The 17,534-nt window shown below is 49.3% G+C and overlaps 1 protein-coding gene across 3 annotated transcripts in view; it reads left to right on the forward strand.

Moving 5' to 3' along the window:
- ndrg3a (ndrg family member 3a) overlaps window positions 1–14,135 on the forward strand; it is a 41,167-nt gene extending 27,032 nt beyond the window's left edge. For 2 of the 3 annotated variants that reach the window (XM_049023797.1, XM_049023799.1), the window contains 14 exons: window positions 991–1,096; window positions 1,894–2,014; window positions 2,127–2,189; window positions 3,616–3,676; window positions 4,508–4,594; window positions 6,365–6,421; window positions 8,511–8,614; window positions 8,703–8,768; window positions 8,858–8,909; window positions 9,105–9,152; window positions 9,435–9,470; window positions 10,062–10,113; window positions 11,800–11,838; window positions 12,490–14,135. In XM_049023797.1, coding sequence (XP_048879754.1) covers window positions 991–1,096; window positions 1,894–2,014; window positions 2,127–2,189; window positions 3,616–3,676; window positions 4,508–4,594; window positions 6,365–6,421; window positions 8,511–8,614; window positions 8,703–8,768; window positions 8,858–8,909; window positions 9,105–9,152; window positions 9,435–9,470; window positions 10,062–10,113; window positions 11,800–11,838; window positions 12,490–12,644 — 1,047 coding nt within the window. In that variant the 3' untranslated portion in view covers window positions 12,645–14,135. The remainder of the gene's footprint in view (window positions 1–990; window positions 1,097–1,893; window positions 2,015–2,126; window positions 2,190–3,615; window positions 3,677–4,507; window positions 4,595–6,364; window positions 6,422–8,510; window positions 8,615–8,702; window positions 8,769–8,857; window positions 8,910–9,104; window positions 9,153–9,434; window positions 9,471–10,061; window positions 10,114–11,799; window positions 11,839–12,489) is intronic. The other variant, XM_049023798.1, reaches the window with a different exon arrangement.
- Window positions 14,136–17,534: the final 3,399 nt, after the last annotated feature.

A 17,534-nucleotide genomic window follows, 5' to 3' on the forward strand; every position in this document is an offset into this window, starting at 1 on the left:
GGTGTCGTGTGCCCTGGGACTGACTCCAGGTTGCACTGGATGAAGTATGTGGGTGGATTTAGTGATGGGTCATGCAGGAGGTGTTTCACAGTACAAATGCTGCCTCCGGAAGATTAATCATACCTCTTTCTCCACCAGTATTCCTTGCTTGAGGAACAATAAAGTCTTTCTGTTTATCTGTGGTAATAGCAGCTCCCTAGCTGATCAGGACCCTGCGTCGGGCTGCTGCTTGTTCACCCTCCTGTAGGTCCCCAAGTCGCTGCCTCTAGCGGTTGGCCGGGTTGGGTCAGTCAGCCACGCCCTTATTCAGGCCCAGCACTCGGAACTTTAATGTACATTAACTAGAGCATGAAATGGCTTCTGTTTCACATTCTTCCTGACTGTTGAATTTATAATGCCATCAGATTTATAATGTCAACGCGTGAGAGCCTCAACGATCTGTGTTTATCAGCAGTCACATATTGCTATTGATGTATCACTGCAGTGCATTACTGAGGTGCATTACTGCGATGAGTCTGATGCCTATATGTCTCTCCAGTGTGTTACTGCAGTGACCCTGATGCTGGTGTGTCACTGAAGTGTGTTACTATGGTGAGCCTGACACCAGTGTGTCACTGGGGTCTGTTACTGTGGTGAGCCTGATGCCGGTGTGTCATTGCAGTGACCCTGACACTGGTGTGTAGCCGAGGTACATTTCTGTGGTGAGCCTGACACTAGTGTATTACTGCGGTGCGTTACTGCGGTGAGCCTGATACTGTTGTGTTATCAAGGTGCGTTATTGCATTTGGTGTACAGCATTGGGTCACTGGGTCAAGCCAGCAGAAATAGCATCTAGCTCGAGCGTTTGGGTTGTGCCTGTAATCAGGCAGTTTATTCACTGGAGAGTGTATGTTAAGAGCCACACACACATGACAGGGGATAAGCTGGATTTGTCTAGGTGTGACTTGCTCCCTCACGCACTTACATTCTTTTGTCTCTGATTGGCTGCAGGAGCATGATATCGAGACACCCCATGGGGTCCTGCATGTCACCATGAGGGGCGTCCCTCGGAGCAACAGGCCGGTCATCCTGACCTACCACGACATTGGGCTGAACCGTAAGCAGACCGCCGCTCTCGGACCGACCACAGGTCGCACAGCTTTGAGATCAGCCAGGGTGGCTGCAGACGACCCGGCGTCTCAGGGGATCTGAGAGGGCCGTGCAGCTTGTGGGGCTCAGGTTGCTTCTGGTGGTGTAAGCATTTCACGTAAACACCATGCTGTCAGAGCAGCATAAGAGACAACTCTGTGCTGCTGTAGCCTGCATGTGTGTGTGCAGTTCGGACAGGCAGGTTTGGGTTGGCGCCATGTGACGTTTTAGCACGTGTATGCGTGTGTGTGTGTATGCGTGCGTGTGGGTGTGTGTGTTCATTAGACTGTGACCAGGATAGCAGCATGTCTTTTTCTCAGCACCTGATGCCATCGGGGAGCAGAGATTGATCAGCCTCATTACCACCTTCTCTTCATGTTTAGCTTTTCTGGAAGGTCAGGGAGATGCTGCAGGGTTCAGCGGCTCAGTCTCCTGAGCGACGTACTGAGCCTGCAGTTGTGAATGCTTAACCGAATATGGCTGGACCAGTGTTTCCCAAACCGGTCATCAGGGACTCAGTCGGTCCCTGTTTTTGCTGCCTCCAAACACTCTACCAGACAGCCCACATTTTTGCTCCCTCCCAACTACCGAGCAAAATGTGGTCTTTCTGGGGATCCAGACTGGGAAACACTGGACTAGGTACTTTCATTGAAATGGTCTGGATTCTGGATGTCAAACATCTAACCTCGGTACCTGAAATGTGCCTGGGCTGCTGGAGGTTTGCCCGTCTGGTTTGCACACATCTCCCTCTGCTGGCATCCACAGACAAGTCCTGCTTCAACACGCTCTTCAACTTCGAGGACATGCAGGAGATTACGCAGCACTTCGCCGTGGTCCACGTGGATGCCCCTGGCCAGCAGGAGGGTGCCCCCCCTTTCCCTACTGGGTACAAGCCTCATATATGCATGTAGACATGCCTAGATAGACACTTATCTTGCTGGCTTTGGTTTGTCTTGGGATGCTCATCCTGCTGTCTGTCTGTGCACGTGCCTGTGCAGGTACCAATACCCAACCATGGACCAGCTGGCAGAGATGTTGCCCTCGGTGCTGACTCATCTGAAGTAAGTGAGCTCCAGATCCCTGCCCTACAAAAAGTCCTTGTACTCCTGCGTTCAGAGACCCACGGAGCATCCGTCTGCTCCAGGGAGTCGTCCACGGCGGTCATGTCTCCGTACTGCCTGGCAGCCACCTGTGATAGCTCTACTCTCTACTGGTCATGGTGCCCAGCAATCCTTAGACGTGCTGCCGGTTTGTGTCAGGAGGGGGCGCTGTGCTGGGTCTGGCTCATGTCCACACCCTGCGACGGGCCACATGTCTGCTGCCTCCTGTGAGCTTTATCCCATTCCTCATGCTGTGCGTCCAGTTCCTGGATTATGGATAGAGACCGGACACCTTCCAAGCTGTCCATCTGTGACACCGGTTGAGTTGAGGTTCCTTAGACCTTCTGTGGACCGGGTTTTCTTCCAGAACATTCTCTTTTTTACCTCAGAATGTCTTCCAGAAAATTCTTTCTTTTTTTTCTTTTTTTTACCTCAGACCTTTAGCCTGAACAGGCCTTTTTTACCTCAGATTTTCTTCCACAACATTCTCTTTTTTACTTCAGATTTTCGCCCAAACAGGCCTCTTTTTTTCCCCCTCAGACTTTCAGCCTGAACAGGCCTCTTTTTTACCTCAGACTTTCTTCCAGAACATTCTCTCTTTTTAGCGTGGGCTCTTTTCTTGAAGGCAATTGTTTAAAGCAGGCCTCCTGTGGCAGGTTTCCTTCCGGAACATGCCGTCTTTCTAGGACAGCCTCATGGGGGGACGGGTGGGACACATCCCACCCAATATTCAAAGCCTTGGTGTTTCTCCCACCCAATATATTCCAGGATTTTGTTTTTAAAACTATGAATAAATTTGTCAGGAGAATTTGATTCTCGTGTAACCTACTGATCGAGAGGAAAGCTTTTAGACGAAGATTGGAGTTTCATAAGCATCGACGAATGTGTACAGGCAGTATTGAAATGGAGGGGTAGGTTTACTCTGAGGTCATGCAGGATAATATGAGAAGTTGGGTTTGGCTCGAGTTCAAGTTACAGTTTATTTCTAAAGTACATTTCACTCAACCACAGTTGTGTGAAAAGTGCTGTACAATCAAAATATTAAACACGCAAACACTAAAAACACAAAGCTCCTGTACTAAATTTAAAGCCAGGGAATAAAAATGAGCTTGGAAAGTGTTGGTGCCCCACGTTTATGTAGAGGTAGCTCGTTCTGCAGTTTTGCAGCTGCAGACTGCAATCGCCCATCATCTAATGGCTCTGTCCCTGTCCCCCCAATGATAGCCTTCCTCCCAGACAAACCTCCGGCTTCTATGACCACGTACTCTGTGGGCTCGAGGCCTCCCCTTCGGCTCCCTGCGTATGCTGTGCGGAGCTTGTGTCACCTCCCTGGCTGGAGGAGGCCTGTGCTTTGCGTCTGCTCACTCCGCTCCCTTTCCCGACACAGGGTGAGCGGTGTGATCGGGATTGGAGTGGGAGCCGGGGCCTACATCCTGACCAGATTCGCGGTGAGTCTGAGGCGGTGAGCCATTGATCATTAAGGGCAGGGTGCTCCCTACCCCACCCCCCGAAACCTGAAGGCTTCTGGGGTCAACACAATATGAATGGTAACGTTAATAATATTAATACTTATTATTACTCATTCTGAGTAGATTGTCTGCTCACTAAGAGGATTTTGCAAGTAAATAGCTTCCTCCACACTTCTGGAAACTTCTGTGATCCTTGTGTGCTTCAGCCTCTACACACAATCATGCGCGAGCAAACATGCTATCACACACACACACACACAAGCTTACACACTTGCCCTGGAGAGATGGGGTGGGGGGGGGTTCTCCCCTGGGGTCCAGCCTCATTGTCTCTGTATCTGGTGCCCAAAATAACTTCCTAGACAGGCAGACTGAAAGATAAGGAGAGAGGGAGACAGACACAGGCAGGCAGACTGACAGACAGGGAAAGAGGGAGACAGACACAGACAGGCAGACTGACGGACAGGAAGACAGGGTGGCAGACTGACAGACAGGGAGAGAGGGAGACAGACACAGGCAGGCAGACTGACAGACAGGGAGAGAGGGAGACAGACACAGGCAGGCAGACTGACAGACAGGGAGAGAGGGAGACAGACACAGACAGGCAGACTGACGGACAGGAAGACAGGGTGGCAGACTGACAGACAGGGAGAGAGGGAGACAGACACAGGCAGGCAGGCTGACGGACAGGGAGACAGCAAGAGGCCTGCTCTGCACTGGAGGAACAAATTAGTGAAGTTTCAGGTTGGGGGCTTTCAGTGTACGTCCTGTCCCTGGATGGGGGGCTTACTCAGGTGCTGTTTGTGTGCACAGCTGAACCAGCCCAACCTTGTTGAAGGCTTGGTTCTGATCAACGTGGACCCATGTGCCGAGGGATGGATTGACTGGGCCGCCTCCAAGGTAAGGCTGTCGACTGTCTCGCCAGCTGTCTTGATGAGACCCAACTTAATCGTTGGCCAACGCTATTTTATCCACATACCTGTGTAAAGCCGAGTAGTCTTTCTGAATTTGTTCAGGTTTAGAGTGACATTCCAGGTTCCCCTCATCATCTTCAGCTTTTTGCTTCAATAAGAACTTCTGGAAGGAGCTTAGGGCTGTAGCGTTCTGTCTGACTAACCTTCCTGTATGTTACTGGACAGATGATGATGTACTGAGTAAAAAAATAACATTTATTGTCATGTGTACCCAGGGTGTAGAAAATTCAAGCTATTGAAACGTTTTTAAATACAAAACGTTAAGTGCCATTTATAACAAGCTAATAACCCCAATGTGGTTAAAAACTCGCATGCCAGTAACACATCCATGTTAAAACGTCCAAACATTAAAAATGAGAAGGCAGGAGGCCTTCTGGGAAAATCAAAAGAATGCCGTAGAAGTCCAAGCCGGCTGTGACCGGCTCATGCCGAGTGGGAAGCCTGGCTCCCTACCCTGCGACCCGTAATCTGCCCAGCTGGTCCTGCTGATCTTGGGCCAGATGTCTACACCAAGCTGCTGCCCAGTCACTGCAGCTCCTCAAACTGTCTTTCCGTGGTGGGATGAGCTTCCAGAGGCTGCATGCTCTGCCATCCTCCCCCGCCCCGATCCTGCCCCCAGAAGTGCCTGTGACCCCCCCACTGTTGAACTGTCCTCACACATACCTGGTGCCTTCACTGGTCTCTCCTTGCTTGACGCACCTTCTCTTGGCACCATCAAGAGGATGGACCGTCTTAGTGTGTCATGCTGTAACCCAACCCAACATGTTGTTATGCAGTGCAATGCACAGTAACGTGCCATAAAACAGAGTAACGTACTGTAAAGCAGTGTAATGTAAAGTGTAACACAGAGTGATATGGTTTAATAAAGTCTAATGCTGTGTAACACAGAGTAACGTGGTGTAATATAGTCTAATGCTGTGTAATACAGAGTAGCGTCGTGTAATGTATTCTAACTCAGTGAAACACAAAGTAATGTGGTGTAATGCAGTCTAATGTAGTATGACATAGACCAACATGGTGTAACACAGAATAATGTGGTATAATGCAGTCTAATGCTGTGTAACACAGAGTGATGTGGTGTAGTGTAATGTAACGCAGAGTAATGGGATGTGGTGTATTGCAGTCTAACACTAACGCAAACTAATGTGGTGGAATGAAGTCTAACACAGTGTGACGCAAAGTGTTTTGTCGCAATGCAGTGTAATGCTGTGTAACGCAAAGTGATGTGGTGTAATGCAGTGTATCGCAGCGCAATGCAGAGATGTGGTGAAATACAGTCTAATGCTGTATAATGCAGAGTGATGTGGTGTAATGCAGTTCAATGCAATGTAATGCATACTGGTATAATACCGTCTAACGTAGGTTAGCATGATGTAATACAGTGTATTACAGAGTAACGTAGTGGAATGCCACCTAACACTCTGGAACGTGTGACGGGCCTAACACAGTATAATGTAGACTAGCATGGTGTAATACAGTGTAACTTAGAGTAACGTGGTGGAATGCAGTGTAATGTGGTGTAATGCAGTGTAAGTTCACGGCCCGCTCGAGGGCCCCTGCAGCAGGTATTTCTAGCTTGGGCATCGGCTACCTGCAGCCAGTACACTGGTAACTGCGGCGGTAGCGGGTGGGAAAGGCAGGGAGGTGCGCCAGCAGCTCAAAGCCCCACTGACAGGTCTGTGCACTGTTTCCGCAGCTCACTGGATGGACCAGCAACCTGGTGGACATTGTGATGTCTCATCACTTCAGCACCGTGAGTACTACTGTGTTGGTTTTCCACTGGCATAAAAACTGGTACTGGCATTGAATGACATCACAACTAGGGGTGGGTATTTTTGTACTGAATTCGAAAAATGGCTATAGTATTTTATGGATGATGTGCAGTATCATGCACATGCAATTCTCACATCACAAGGACCGCGATAGTCAACTGGGTTGAGGTCCGACTTTTTCATATCTTCATTTTAGCAATTATTCCTTTTCAACATTATCTAGTATATGTTTAAAAAATCAGCTTAAAGTTTACCTCCACGGTTTTGCATGAGCCCTGAACGCAGTCTCCGCAACAATCATAATCATTTTCATCCTTACTCTTTAAATCACTCCTGGTCAAGTTTGTGAATTTGTGAATTATGTTGAACTCTTTTTTTTTGGTTTTTAAATATCCCAACATTTATTGCAACAAAATCATTTAGCAGAATTAGTTTTTTTTTGTTGCAATATTGTGCAGCCCAAGTATATCCCAAGTATATTATAGCAAATACATTTTATTTCTTGACATGCTATAGTGATCTTCTGGTTCTTCCGACCAAATTGCAATTAATGCTTGGATCACTTCATTTGTCCACGCATCCATTATTACTACTTTTTTTAAAAAACTTTATTTATCATTGTTTTCTGGATTTCTAACCTTTCCAAGATGGTGGTTGCATTGTGTTTGAGGCAGGTTATTTACATAATTCATCCACAAAGAAAGCATTTTATGAGTCTCGTCCCAAAGTGTCGATGGAGCGGGAAAAGTACCCCAGCTGGTTTAGTACTTTAGGTACAGGTACTTCAAGTACTGGTACTTCAATAGAAGTCAATGGAAAACGGATTGTACCAAAAATACAGCACCAAAGGGTAGTACCAGGTGTGGTGGAATAGTGCCCTTTATCACCGCAGAAGGTCTCCCTCTGTGCTGGTGTCATTGCCTGTAGCTGTCTCTCTGGGGGGGCTGCGCTGGCGGGGGCTGCTTAGGGCCAGTCAACAGAGCAATGCAATCAAACACAGTCAAAGAGGAAACGTCACCTCAAGCGTTTATTCTCAAGATTATTTCTCTGTCTAGATTGGCATGCTGTCCAACAGTATGTAGTTCTTTCAGTCTGAAATTAAGTATGTGTTTGCAATCTACTGCCTTCACTATTAACGCATGCCTCTATATGCTTAGCATTATCTGATTATAAAACCCAAGTTTTTGTGGCTGAGCTAAGACCAGGGAACGGGATAATTACTTGAACTTTAGCTGAAGCCCCGCAGTGTAAATCTGATGGTATTTAGATGCTGTTCTGTGAGATTAGTTAATGCCACAGCAACTAATCAATCATTAACTCATGTGATGGTTGCCAAGTCCTTTTATGGAGTGCATATTAATCTAGTTGCAGTATGTATGTTGGTATTGTTGCCAACTGTGTGCTTTCATTGTAAAGCCCCCCCCCCCCCCCCAGAGAGCCTGAAGTCTCGTACATGTTATTCAGTGATTATTTTGTTTATAAAAAGTACAGATTTATTAAAAATTGAGGAAGCATAAAAGATAAATTCTGCAAAAGGCATTAGCAGCTTCTGGTGTCTTTACTATGAACAGCGTATGAACAGGCAGTGTTCCCTGCTGTCGCGAGCTCCAGCTGTGCACTGTCAGCCACCATCAGCACGCACCATCAACCACCAAGGCGTCCTCGCTGTGGGGACAGCAAGCCGCTGGAGGCTCGCCAGCGCCCCCCTGCAGCCTGGCTCCACCTGCGACATTATTACCTCCAGGAGGTTCTGCCAGTTCACATGCCTGCCCGTTCTGGCCACTCTTCAGCCTACGTGTTAGGTGGCCCCCTGCTGGTGGGCTTCTTATTGCAGGAATAATGTGACTCCTGCCAGTGAGTCATTCATCCACTGTCACATTTGGCTGCAGAGAGTCTTTATGCCCCCTGGCTTTTCTTCCTCGCGTTATTCGTCCATGTGAGTTTCTGCTCAGCCCATGTGAATGGCTCTGTGAGGGATAACTTTTGACCTAATCTGTGAATGTAAGAGGTCATGTTTGACGGACTGGTCCCAGTATGACCCGGTTTTCCTACGCCCCCCCCCCCCCTAAGGACGAGCTAACACAGAACCAGGAGCTGATCCAGACCTACCGCCTGCACATCGCACAGGACATCAACCAGGACAACCTGAGCCTCTTCTGTACCTCCTACAACAGGTAGGGCAGGCAGCCCGTGAGCCTTCAGCCTGAGTGCGTGACCGCGTACAGTGGCGTCCCCTTGACAAGCTCTTCTCCCGTTCACCAGCCGTCGGGATCTGGAGATCGAGAGGCCCGTTCTCGGCCTCAACGAGAACACTGTCACCACCCTGACGTAAGTCACGTCCGGATGCTCACGAGCGCCCCCTGGCTGCCGTCCTCAGCCCCACCTCCTCACACCACCCCTCTCTGCTGCCCTTATAGGTGTCCCGCCCTGCTGGTGGTTGGTGACACTTCCCCAGCCGTGGAGGCAGTGGTATGTTTCACCGTGACGTCCAGTAAATACAAGGAACCGAAGAATTTGCGTAAATCCAGAGTATTTCTATATAGTGCCATTAACTAAGCAGTTTGAGGTATTGATAAATGCCAGTATGGCCGCCCTGCCCTTTGCAATGCCGTCCTGTTCATTTGCTGAGTCTCTAACAGTCATACCCTCATTTCCTGTGTGCAGGTTGAGTGTAACTCTAGGTTAAACCCAACAAAAACTACCTTGTTAAAGGTGAGTGGACATTGTGACTTTGTTTCATGGTGTTGGTGGTAATGTGTGGGGAGTTCCGATGTGTGAATGAACCTTCAGGTTTGGTGGGCTCAGCTCTGCACGCGGTTCACTGACGGGACGGTGACACTGTCCCTCTCAGCTCTGCATGCAGTTTACTGACGGGACGGTGACACTGTCCCTCTCAGCTCTGCACGCGGTTTACTGACGGGACGGTGACCCTGTCCCTCTCAGCTCTGTTGGAGTAAGGCCATGTCTCATGTGCTCTGTCCATCTCTCCTGCAGATGGCCGACTGTGGGGGCCTGCCTCAGGTTGTCCAGGTGAGTGTGCCATGAGCGTTACAAGCTGATAAGGTCGGTCTCTAAGGCACTATCGCTGTCCCGTGTGGTTCCCTCGTACCACTGTCCCCTCGTACCGCTGTCCCGCACAGTCCCCTCATACCGCTGTCCCATGCCCTCTGCTGGTACTGTCATGTCATCCATGGCGTACCGTGGGTTCGCCTTCTGAGCTGGTTTATAGCTAACCGAAGCAGCTGCATGGCTCTGCTGGATGCTATGTACCCGGTATAGTCCTAAAAGGCTTTTCAGTGTGGAGTCCACTGCGAGGCCCGTCGTCATGGACACGGATTAGCAGCACCTCGTGGTGGTGGTGGGGGCAGGGGGGTGAAAGGCAGTTCTAATCGGGGCCTTTAATGAGATGGAGCAGTGGGGGACACCTGCTCACCCCCGGTCTATAGACACCCCCCACCACCACCCTATTCATTAGTGACTAGCTTTGCTTTTCTAACATTTTTTATAATCTACTGTACTGTTAGTGTATGAGGCAATCTGAGCTGGGGACTCAAACACATGGCCTCCTGGTCACAGGTCCAGTCCTCAGGCACCAGGGTGTAACCCATCTCTCTCTTTCAGCCTGGCAAGCTCACCGAAGCCTTCAAGTACTTTGTCCAGGGGATGGGCTACAGTAAGTATCCCCCCCACTTCCCTCCGTCCGGCCGCGACACACCATCCTTCCGGATGGGTACCAGAGTGGCGCTCTTTGTTTTCCGTAATGCTGTTTGCTTCGTCTGAACAGTCTAACATGATGGTTGATTCTCCTGTTTTTTTCCTTTGTCGAAGTGTCCCGTCTTCTGTGCCTTGTTTAAAGCCCCCGCCCCCAATGCTGAGGTATAAATGAAACCCCTCCCCTCCCCTCCCCTCCCAACATGGCAGCCCGGCCCTTTGAGGTTTGTGTTGGGATGTAAAGCCTCTTTCTGAAGCATGTGTGGGCTTCGGCCCCCTCCTCCCGGGCTCTATGTGCGCTCCCCCTCATTTCAGGCACTTTGGGCTGTAAACCCGCCCCCCTAGCGGTGCCCCTCAGCCATGATGTTCCCCCGTGCAGCCTGGCAGCCTCTACCAGCTCATACGCCACGGCTACCAGTCTGTCCGGGTCGTGAGAAAAGTACCAGCCTGTAGTGAAGTGGTTGTTTGTTCCACTGTGTACCGTGCAGTGGGCTTAGGGGAGGAGGCTTTCCCATCAGGCCGAGCACGGCGCGTCCAGACGTTTGTGACACCGGTCACGACCACGGGGAGTGTAGCACTAGGCTGCCCCCCCCAACCTGGTCTTTGTGTTTCTTCAGATGCTGTTCACAGAGGCACCTTTATAAGCCTAGAATCAAGGACAGACCGCACTGGAATACAAACTAAGAAGATGTCAGGCCTCTCGGAGGCGTGAGCTGCACTGCATTGGCTCTCTCCCAGCCTAAAGACACAGACAGACGTTTCCAACCTGTCAGCCCGTCATTGTCCCTGGTTGCAGCCCGGAAAGCCACATGTCAGTGCTGGCTGTTCCTTTTAGCCCAGAAGGAGGCGCTCTCAAGCTGCAGTGTTAGGGCACTGAAGGCACGTTTATTTCTGCATATTTACAGTATAAATGTTGTCGTGATGAACAGGTTATGTTACGCAGTGAAAGCATTTCAGCGTATGCTGTCCTCTTGGGCTCTTTGTTCAGCCTGAGGTGTCAGGCTGCAGATTTAAATGCTGCTCAGCGTGGACATAGTACTGCAGCTGGCTGCTTCATGGAGTCTTTGCTCTGTCATGCGACCTAATGGAGAAGGCACTGGCCTCCTAAGCCTTCGGTTGTGGGTTTGAGTCTCACCTGCAGTGTTTTCTGACACTGCTTCCTGAGAAACGTGTACGCCGCTGGAGAAAAGCGTCTGCCGAATGCATAAATGTAAAATGCAAATGTGACCCCAGGGTAGCAGCAAAAGGTCTGCCTGCCGTGGCCACCAGAGTGCTGGGAGGACAGGCTGCAGAGCCCCCTGGCCTCCCACTCGGCGCGGACCACAGTCCGTGACCCAGGTGTCCAGCAGGGCCGTGATATTTTAATCCCTGGGCTGGATTAGCCAGGGATCAGGGTCTGTGTTTTGCCGCAGTAGATCTGTAAGAACATGGGCCGGGGGTATGCAGTACGCTCTGCTTACCGTGCCAGTGGGCCGTCATGACAAAGGACAGCAGAATGGCTCAGCAGGCTCAGCGCAGTAGTTCTCGTCCATGATGTTGATCTTGTCTTAATGGCTGTCTCTATTGTTCCTCCCTCTCTCTCCCTCTCTCCGCCTCTCTCTCTCTCTCTCTCTCCCTCTCTCTCTGTCTCCTGCGTTCACGCTAACAGTCCCTTATGTTCAGCTCAGCCACCTGAACAACGACACAGGTACCGGGACCAGTGGCGTGTCACGGTGCTGCTCACTGCTGCCCCCCTCCAGGCACTCGGCTGCCTGCTGCCCCGCTGCCACCCACCCCTTACGTCATCCTTGGTTTCTGTTCTGTGCTGCATGCGCTGTGTTCACAGATGTTAGGCTCTCCAGGCCCATCGTGCCTTGTGTGTGTGTGTGTGTGTGTGTGTGTGTGTGTGTGTGTGTGTGTGTGTGTGTGTGTGTGTGTGTGTGTGTGTGTGTGTGTGTGTGTGCGCGCGCGTGTGCGCGGCACCTTAAAGCAGGATATTCTGTCTGCGTGTCTCAGTCCTCAGTGCACTTTCCGTCTCCTGCACTTTGGTTTCTGTTTATTCATGCATTGTTATCATCATTATTAGTATTTCCAGGCACCGCTGTTGTTTTTTTTGAGTGCTGTAGGACTGCATGTTTCACTTATTCCCTGCAGATTTTCCCACAATGGCGTGCAATATGTATTATATCAATATAATACTGTCAGCAATCCGCTATGCGTAGCAGCACTGGGATCAGGTGTAATTGATCCTGGGTAGGGAAGGGCAAGTTGAATGCTAACATGCCAGTCTCATTCCATCATGTCAGCCCTGCTGTTAGGGGAACAAGCGGCTCACGCTCTTGCTCTCTGTCTCCCCTAGTGGCCTCGGCGGGAATGACGCGGCTGGCTCGCTCCCGCACCCAGTCCTCCTCCAGCGTGAGCTCTGGTGAGGGCAGCCGTGGCCACGCCCATGGCCAGCTGGAGGGCACTCTTGACAACCAGGCCCAGCCCCAGACCATGGAGGTGTCCTGCTAGACGGGGCCCCCACCCCCTCAGTGTCCCCCGTCCCCCGCTCTCCCCGCTGCATCAAGAGGGGGCTGTAATGTATTGTGTAACACATATAGACAGGTACCTACGTAAATGTATTCATACACCAAGCTGAACTTCACAAGCTGAAAGAGCATAGAAATCAGAGTAATGTTTAGTTTAAAAGTGAAGCCCAGGGCTGGTGGCGGCACGTTGGCGCCCTCGGGTGGTCAGGTGACCTGTAGCGGTTCTGAATTTTACTCCTCACTCTGCCAGTGCGTCATTTAACAGTTGAATTGTCTTTTCTGTGATGAGTTGGAGATTTAGCACAGGACGGATTTGTGATTGGGTCTGGGGGACGGGTCTGGGAGGGACATCCGTGTCCCCCTGGATCTCAAACCCACTGGAGGTGCCAGGTGAGGCTTGCCCACACACTGTGTAACTGACCACAGCGTCAATCTCCCAGAGCATTTCGTGGAGTTTCAGTGCAGCCGCATGGTGGTCCTGCCTCAGCACAGGCCGGGAAGGCCTTCCGTTGGGTTCTGTTCCACTTTCCATCCAGCAAACACCCCCTCACACGCGCACATTTGTACTGCCTTTTTTTTTAATGGTAATCTTCGTGTTTGTCTTAACGTCATCCTGTGAGCGTCTCCTCTCACCCTGTCTGCTGCATGGCTTTCTCCGTAGCTCTAACCGCGATTCTCCAGCGGACCAGCCAGACTGTAGGCTGTCAGCGATTAGCTGTCGTTCGGCTGCCTGTTGTAGGGGAGTCCTGCCTTCTCGAAGCTGCTCGCACGTAACAGGCCTGATAGTTTGGTAGGTACTCAGTTCATAGGTTTGTAGTCCACACACTGGAGTGTGTAGAGCACATCGATGTCACAGAATGGGTTTAGTACGCAGTCATCCTGCTGAAAATGGGGAAATCGTGTTCCTGAAGAACATTGAGATGGTAGGAGAGCAGGAGAGTCAACGAAACGGAACTTCCATGTAGCAATGCAAACACTGATGTCAGCACAGGCACCCTGTTAAATATTGGACCATAAGATGGATTAATGTATGAGGAGTTGAGGAGGACAAGGGTCAGAGGAACTTCAGGACATAGGCCTTCAACCTCTGGAAGATCGTCTATCTGTCAGCATCCAGGGAATCTGATCTTGTGGATCTGTGAGCAGCTATTACGGTGATTTCAGCATTCGTCCATGTCCGGTATCGGAAATGTGAAATGGTTTGCCGGTGGAATCTGCTAGAGCTGTTCATCTGAAGTGCGCCTCCTTCAGGTCACATCCAGTCATGTTGAGTGTTTTTAATCATACATTTTACTGGATTCTGACAGCTTTCGATGGTATCTAGTAGTTTTGTTGTCCCTCAAATCACACGTTAATACATCTCTGTGTTGATGCTAAAGTGTGTTTCACGCCCCCTAGAGGGGAGATGTAAGCTCTCACCATCCGCTGCCTTTGGTCTTTGTACTGACTGCTCAATAAAACTAGGTTCAAGGTGCAGTGTGTCTGTGTGCATCTCTGTCTCTCTTGATTATGTTTTTGTTCTTTGTGGAGTGAAATCTGCTGTTCATGTACTCAACTCAAGTTTACCAGGTCAAGTGAAAGGTCTTTTGTACCCTATTCAGCCGCTTTACCCTGGGCTCCTGTGCTCATTGTTGGCAATTCTCTCATTTTGAATGGGCTGTTTTTGGTGTCAGATACAGAGTCAGATAAATCAACATGAAGACCGAAGGGAAACATATCAGGTGATACATCATGTTCTGAGTCACTAATGCGCCAATCTCAAATCTCACGGCTAAGACGTTAACCGAGGGACCCCATCCTGATGTTGACGCCAAATTTCTATGTTTAGATTGAATTTGTCTCAAGTACTCGGTTCCACAGGTTGACGGAAACCAGGGCTACAGTCTATGGCCTGGAACAGTGGATCACCACGTTCCAGTTCAACTGAGATACTCACACAACTAGTTACTGTAATGAGCTGTGGTCACACAGAGCAAGAGTTTCGGTTTACCATCGATCAGAATCAGCTGGCTATAGCAGGCTGGCAGGCTCCATGTGATGTGGGCTGTCCCTGACTTCCTGGCAGCCAATCACAGCCCAGTTCCCCATATGCTGCGTTAGATCTTCCATGACACACTGAAGAGGGGAGAACTCTCCCCCTACCCCATTACTAAGAATGAATCACGAGGACCTCATCCCTAACGGGGGAGGTACTCACATTGGTAAACAAGTTATTTTTAACATGTGGAACATTGCTTTGTGAGGAAACTTTGAATAAATAAGAAAACAAGAAGATGAGTTGACGTAGTTAGGGTGTGATGCTGTGATGAAGAACACTAATAGTCACAGCAACACTGAAGGCTTTGCACCTGGTCGCCCTGGAGATACGACCATGTGAGGGGCTCCAGGAGAAGGAGCATCCACCTTTGAACACCAGTAGACCCGCTGTGGAGAGATGCCATCAGGCCGTCCAGCACCAGGATCAAGGATTCTGCTTCATCATTGCACAAAAGGACGCAATTCAGCAGTGGTAAATGATCTGTAAATCTGTATATCTGTAAATGATATAAATAACATACATTCATATATACTTACATAATGCAACAATCCAACATAGTATAAAATAAATATTTATAAAAACCATAAATATATGGAATATGTAGGCTGGTTTATTTTTAAAAAACTGCCATAAAAATGAACAATATCCACATTGCCTTTTGGTGAACATGTTATGTAGTTACGTTTTTAATAAAAATACTTGATGAGGAATCTGTTTTTCTTGAAATGCGTGCCCCAAGTTCACAGACAGTACAGACTGATTCAGTTTTGCACAGTTTAAATACAGTGCAGTGGCTCTTCCCATGTATTCAGCGTGATGACAGAGCAGCAGTTGGCAGACAGGCCCAAAGCGGCAGACTCGTCCCGAGAAGTAGCCTGCGCTTGTGTCTAACGAACAGCCCCGAGGATGTGGACTCGTTAGTGTTCCGAGAGGGACGATTACACCTGATTCCAATGTTCAGGGGAGTTCAGGGGTCCAATGGTGACATCACTCTGCTGATCCTGATATTTGAACTAGTGACCTCCTGACCACTGTCACAATGTCCTAACCCAATGATCCTCAGACCATACGATGCACAAAACACTCCGAGTTCACAAATAATGTGCAATTGTAAACTTATGCCCTTGATTAAGTAAATGATGCCGTGATGGAGCCTGGTTCAACCTCCTAACCCTCACCATCAGTGCACAACGCCTCTGCCTTTAGCAGCAGTGAGCATGAGGAGAACCTCTCTGTGGTTAATGAGTCACCTCCTATGCCGTGCCGGAGCTGGTACCAGACTGTTTCCCACTCTAGAACTGGTTCCACACGTTTCCACTGCACAAAACTGGCCCTGGTCCAGAAAAAATGGCTCCAACCTGGTACCACAGAAAGGCTGGTCTCAGAATTTGCACTCTAACGTCATCGACAGTGGGTCAGGCTATCGCATCCAAACCTTCCACATATCCAGAATATTCAATCCATAACTGATATGGTTTTGTCTAATGTTGCCAGTACCAGTCAAGAAACAATCTGCCAGCTTATTAATGGAATAACATCCATCCATCCATTTTCCAAACCACTTATCCTACTGAGTCGTGGCGGGTCCTGAGCCTATCCCGGACTCAATGGGCACGAGGCAGGGAACTTCCCAGGATGGGGGGCCAGCCTATCGCAGGGCACACTGTGGGGCGAAACCGGAGTACCCGGAGGAAACCCCACGACAACATGGGGACAACATGCAAACTCCACACACACGTAACCCAGGCGGAGACTCGAACCCGGGTCCCAGAGGTGTGAGGCAACAGTGCTAACCCCTGGAATAACATTATATCGTTATTTTATTCTGTGGAACACGAAAGATTGATCAGCTGGCCAGATTTCATAAATTATAAACAAGATGCAGGTCGAATATATAAAATTTTGTGGCACTTCAATGGCAAAGAGATGATGAGGTGGACAGCAAATTTTGAGCAAACTCTTTTATTGCGTGATCTTTAAAAGGACAGCGGTAAAACATTGAGTGAAAAGAAACTCACTCACACACACAGACCGGGGAGCCTTTAAGGAACCAAAAGTGGATACAGGCAAAAGAGCCACAGTCATATTCTGCAAACTTGCTTTTTCAATTCAGCAGCATAGAAAAACTTATCATCTGAAACAGATCAAAAATATCTAAAAACTGAATGCATATCAACCATTACTTTACTCTCATGTAACATTTACATTCCATTCTTTTTTTGAAACCGGTGGAAAAAATGGGCCGTTTCTCATAAGGCACCAAGCAAGAACCAGCACCAGCACCAGCACCAGCACCATCTTGGTGGAAACAAGGTATTACTGCCCTGTAGAGAAATCAGGTCTTTTTATCAGAGCTCAGTTGGATTGGTATCTGCAATTTGACCTACTCAGGTTTGTGATGTAAACTCGTAGGTGTGCTGTGGGTCACTTGTGCGTTACAGTGGTTCAATGGGTATCAGTGACGCCTCACGCTCGCAGAGTTGGTGGTTTGAACTCTGCTCTCTGTGGCTGGAGTCTGCACGTTATCCTCATGTTGTGTGGTTTCCTCTGGGTACTCTGGTTCAGAGACACGCAGCTAGACTGATCAGTAATTCCGAAATGCCTCTGTGGGTGTATACACTTCGCCAAGGACTCGCATCCCACCTAGTGTGCTCTTCCCTTTTCCCTATGCTTCCTGGATAGGATCCAGGCTTAGTGTGACCCTGCACTGGATAAGTAGTTGGATGGATGGATGGATGGATGGATGGATGGATGGATGGATGGATGGATGGATGGATGGATAGATGGATGAATGGATGGATGAATGGATGGACGGATGGTTGACCCAGCAGCACT

This window comes from Brienomyrus brachyistius, chromosome 8 (assembly GCF_023856365.1).
Source record: "Brienomyrus brachyistius isolate T26 chromosome 8, BBRACH_0.4, whole genome shotgun sequence".
Taxonomy (NCBI): domain Eukaryota; kingdom Metazoa; phylum Chordata; class Actinopteri; order Osteoglossiformes; family Mormyridae; genus Brienomyrus; species Brienomyrus brachyistius.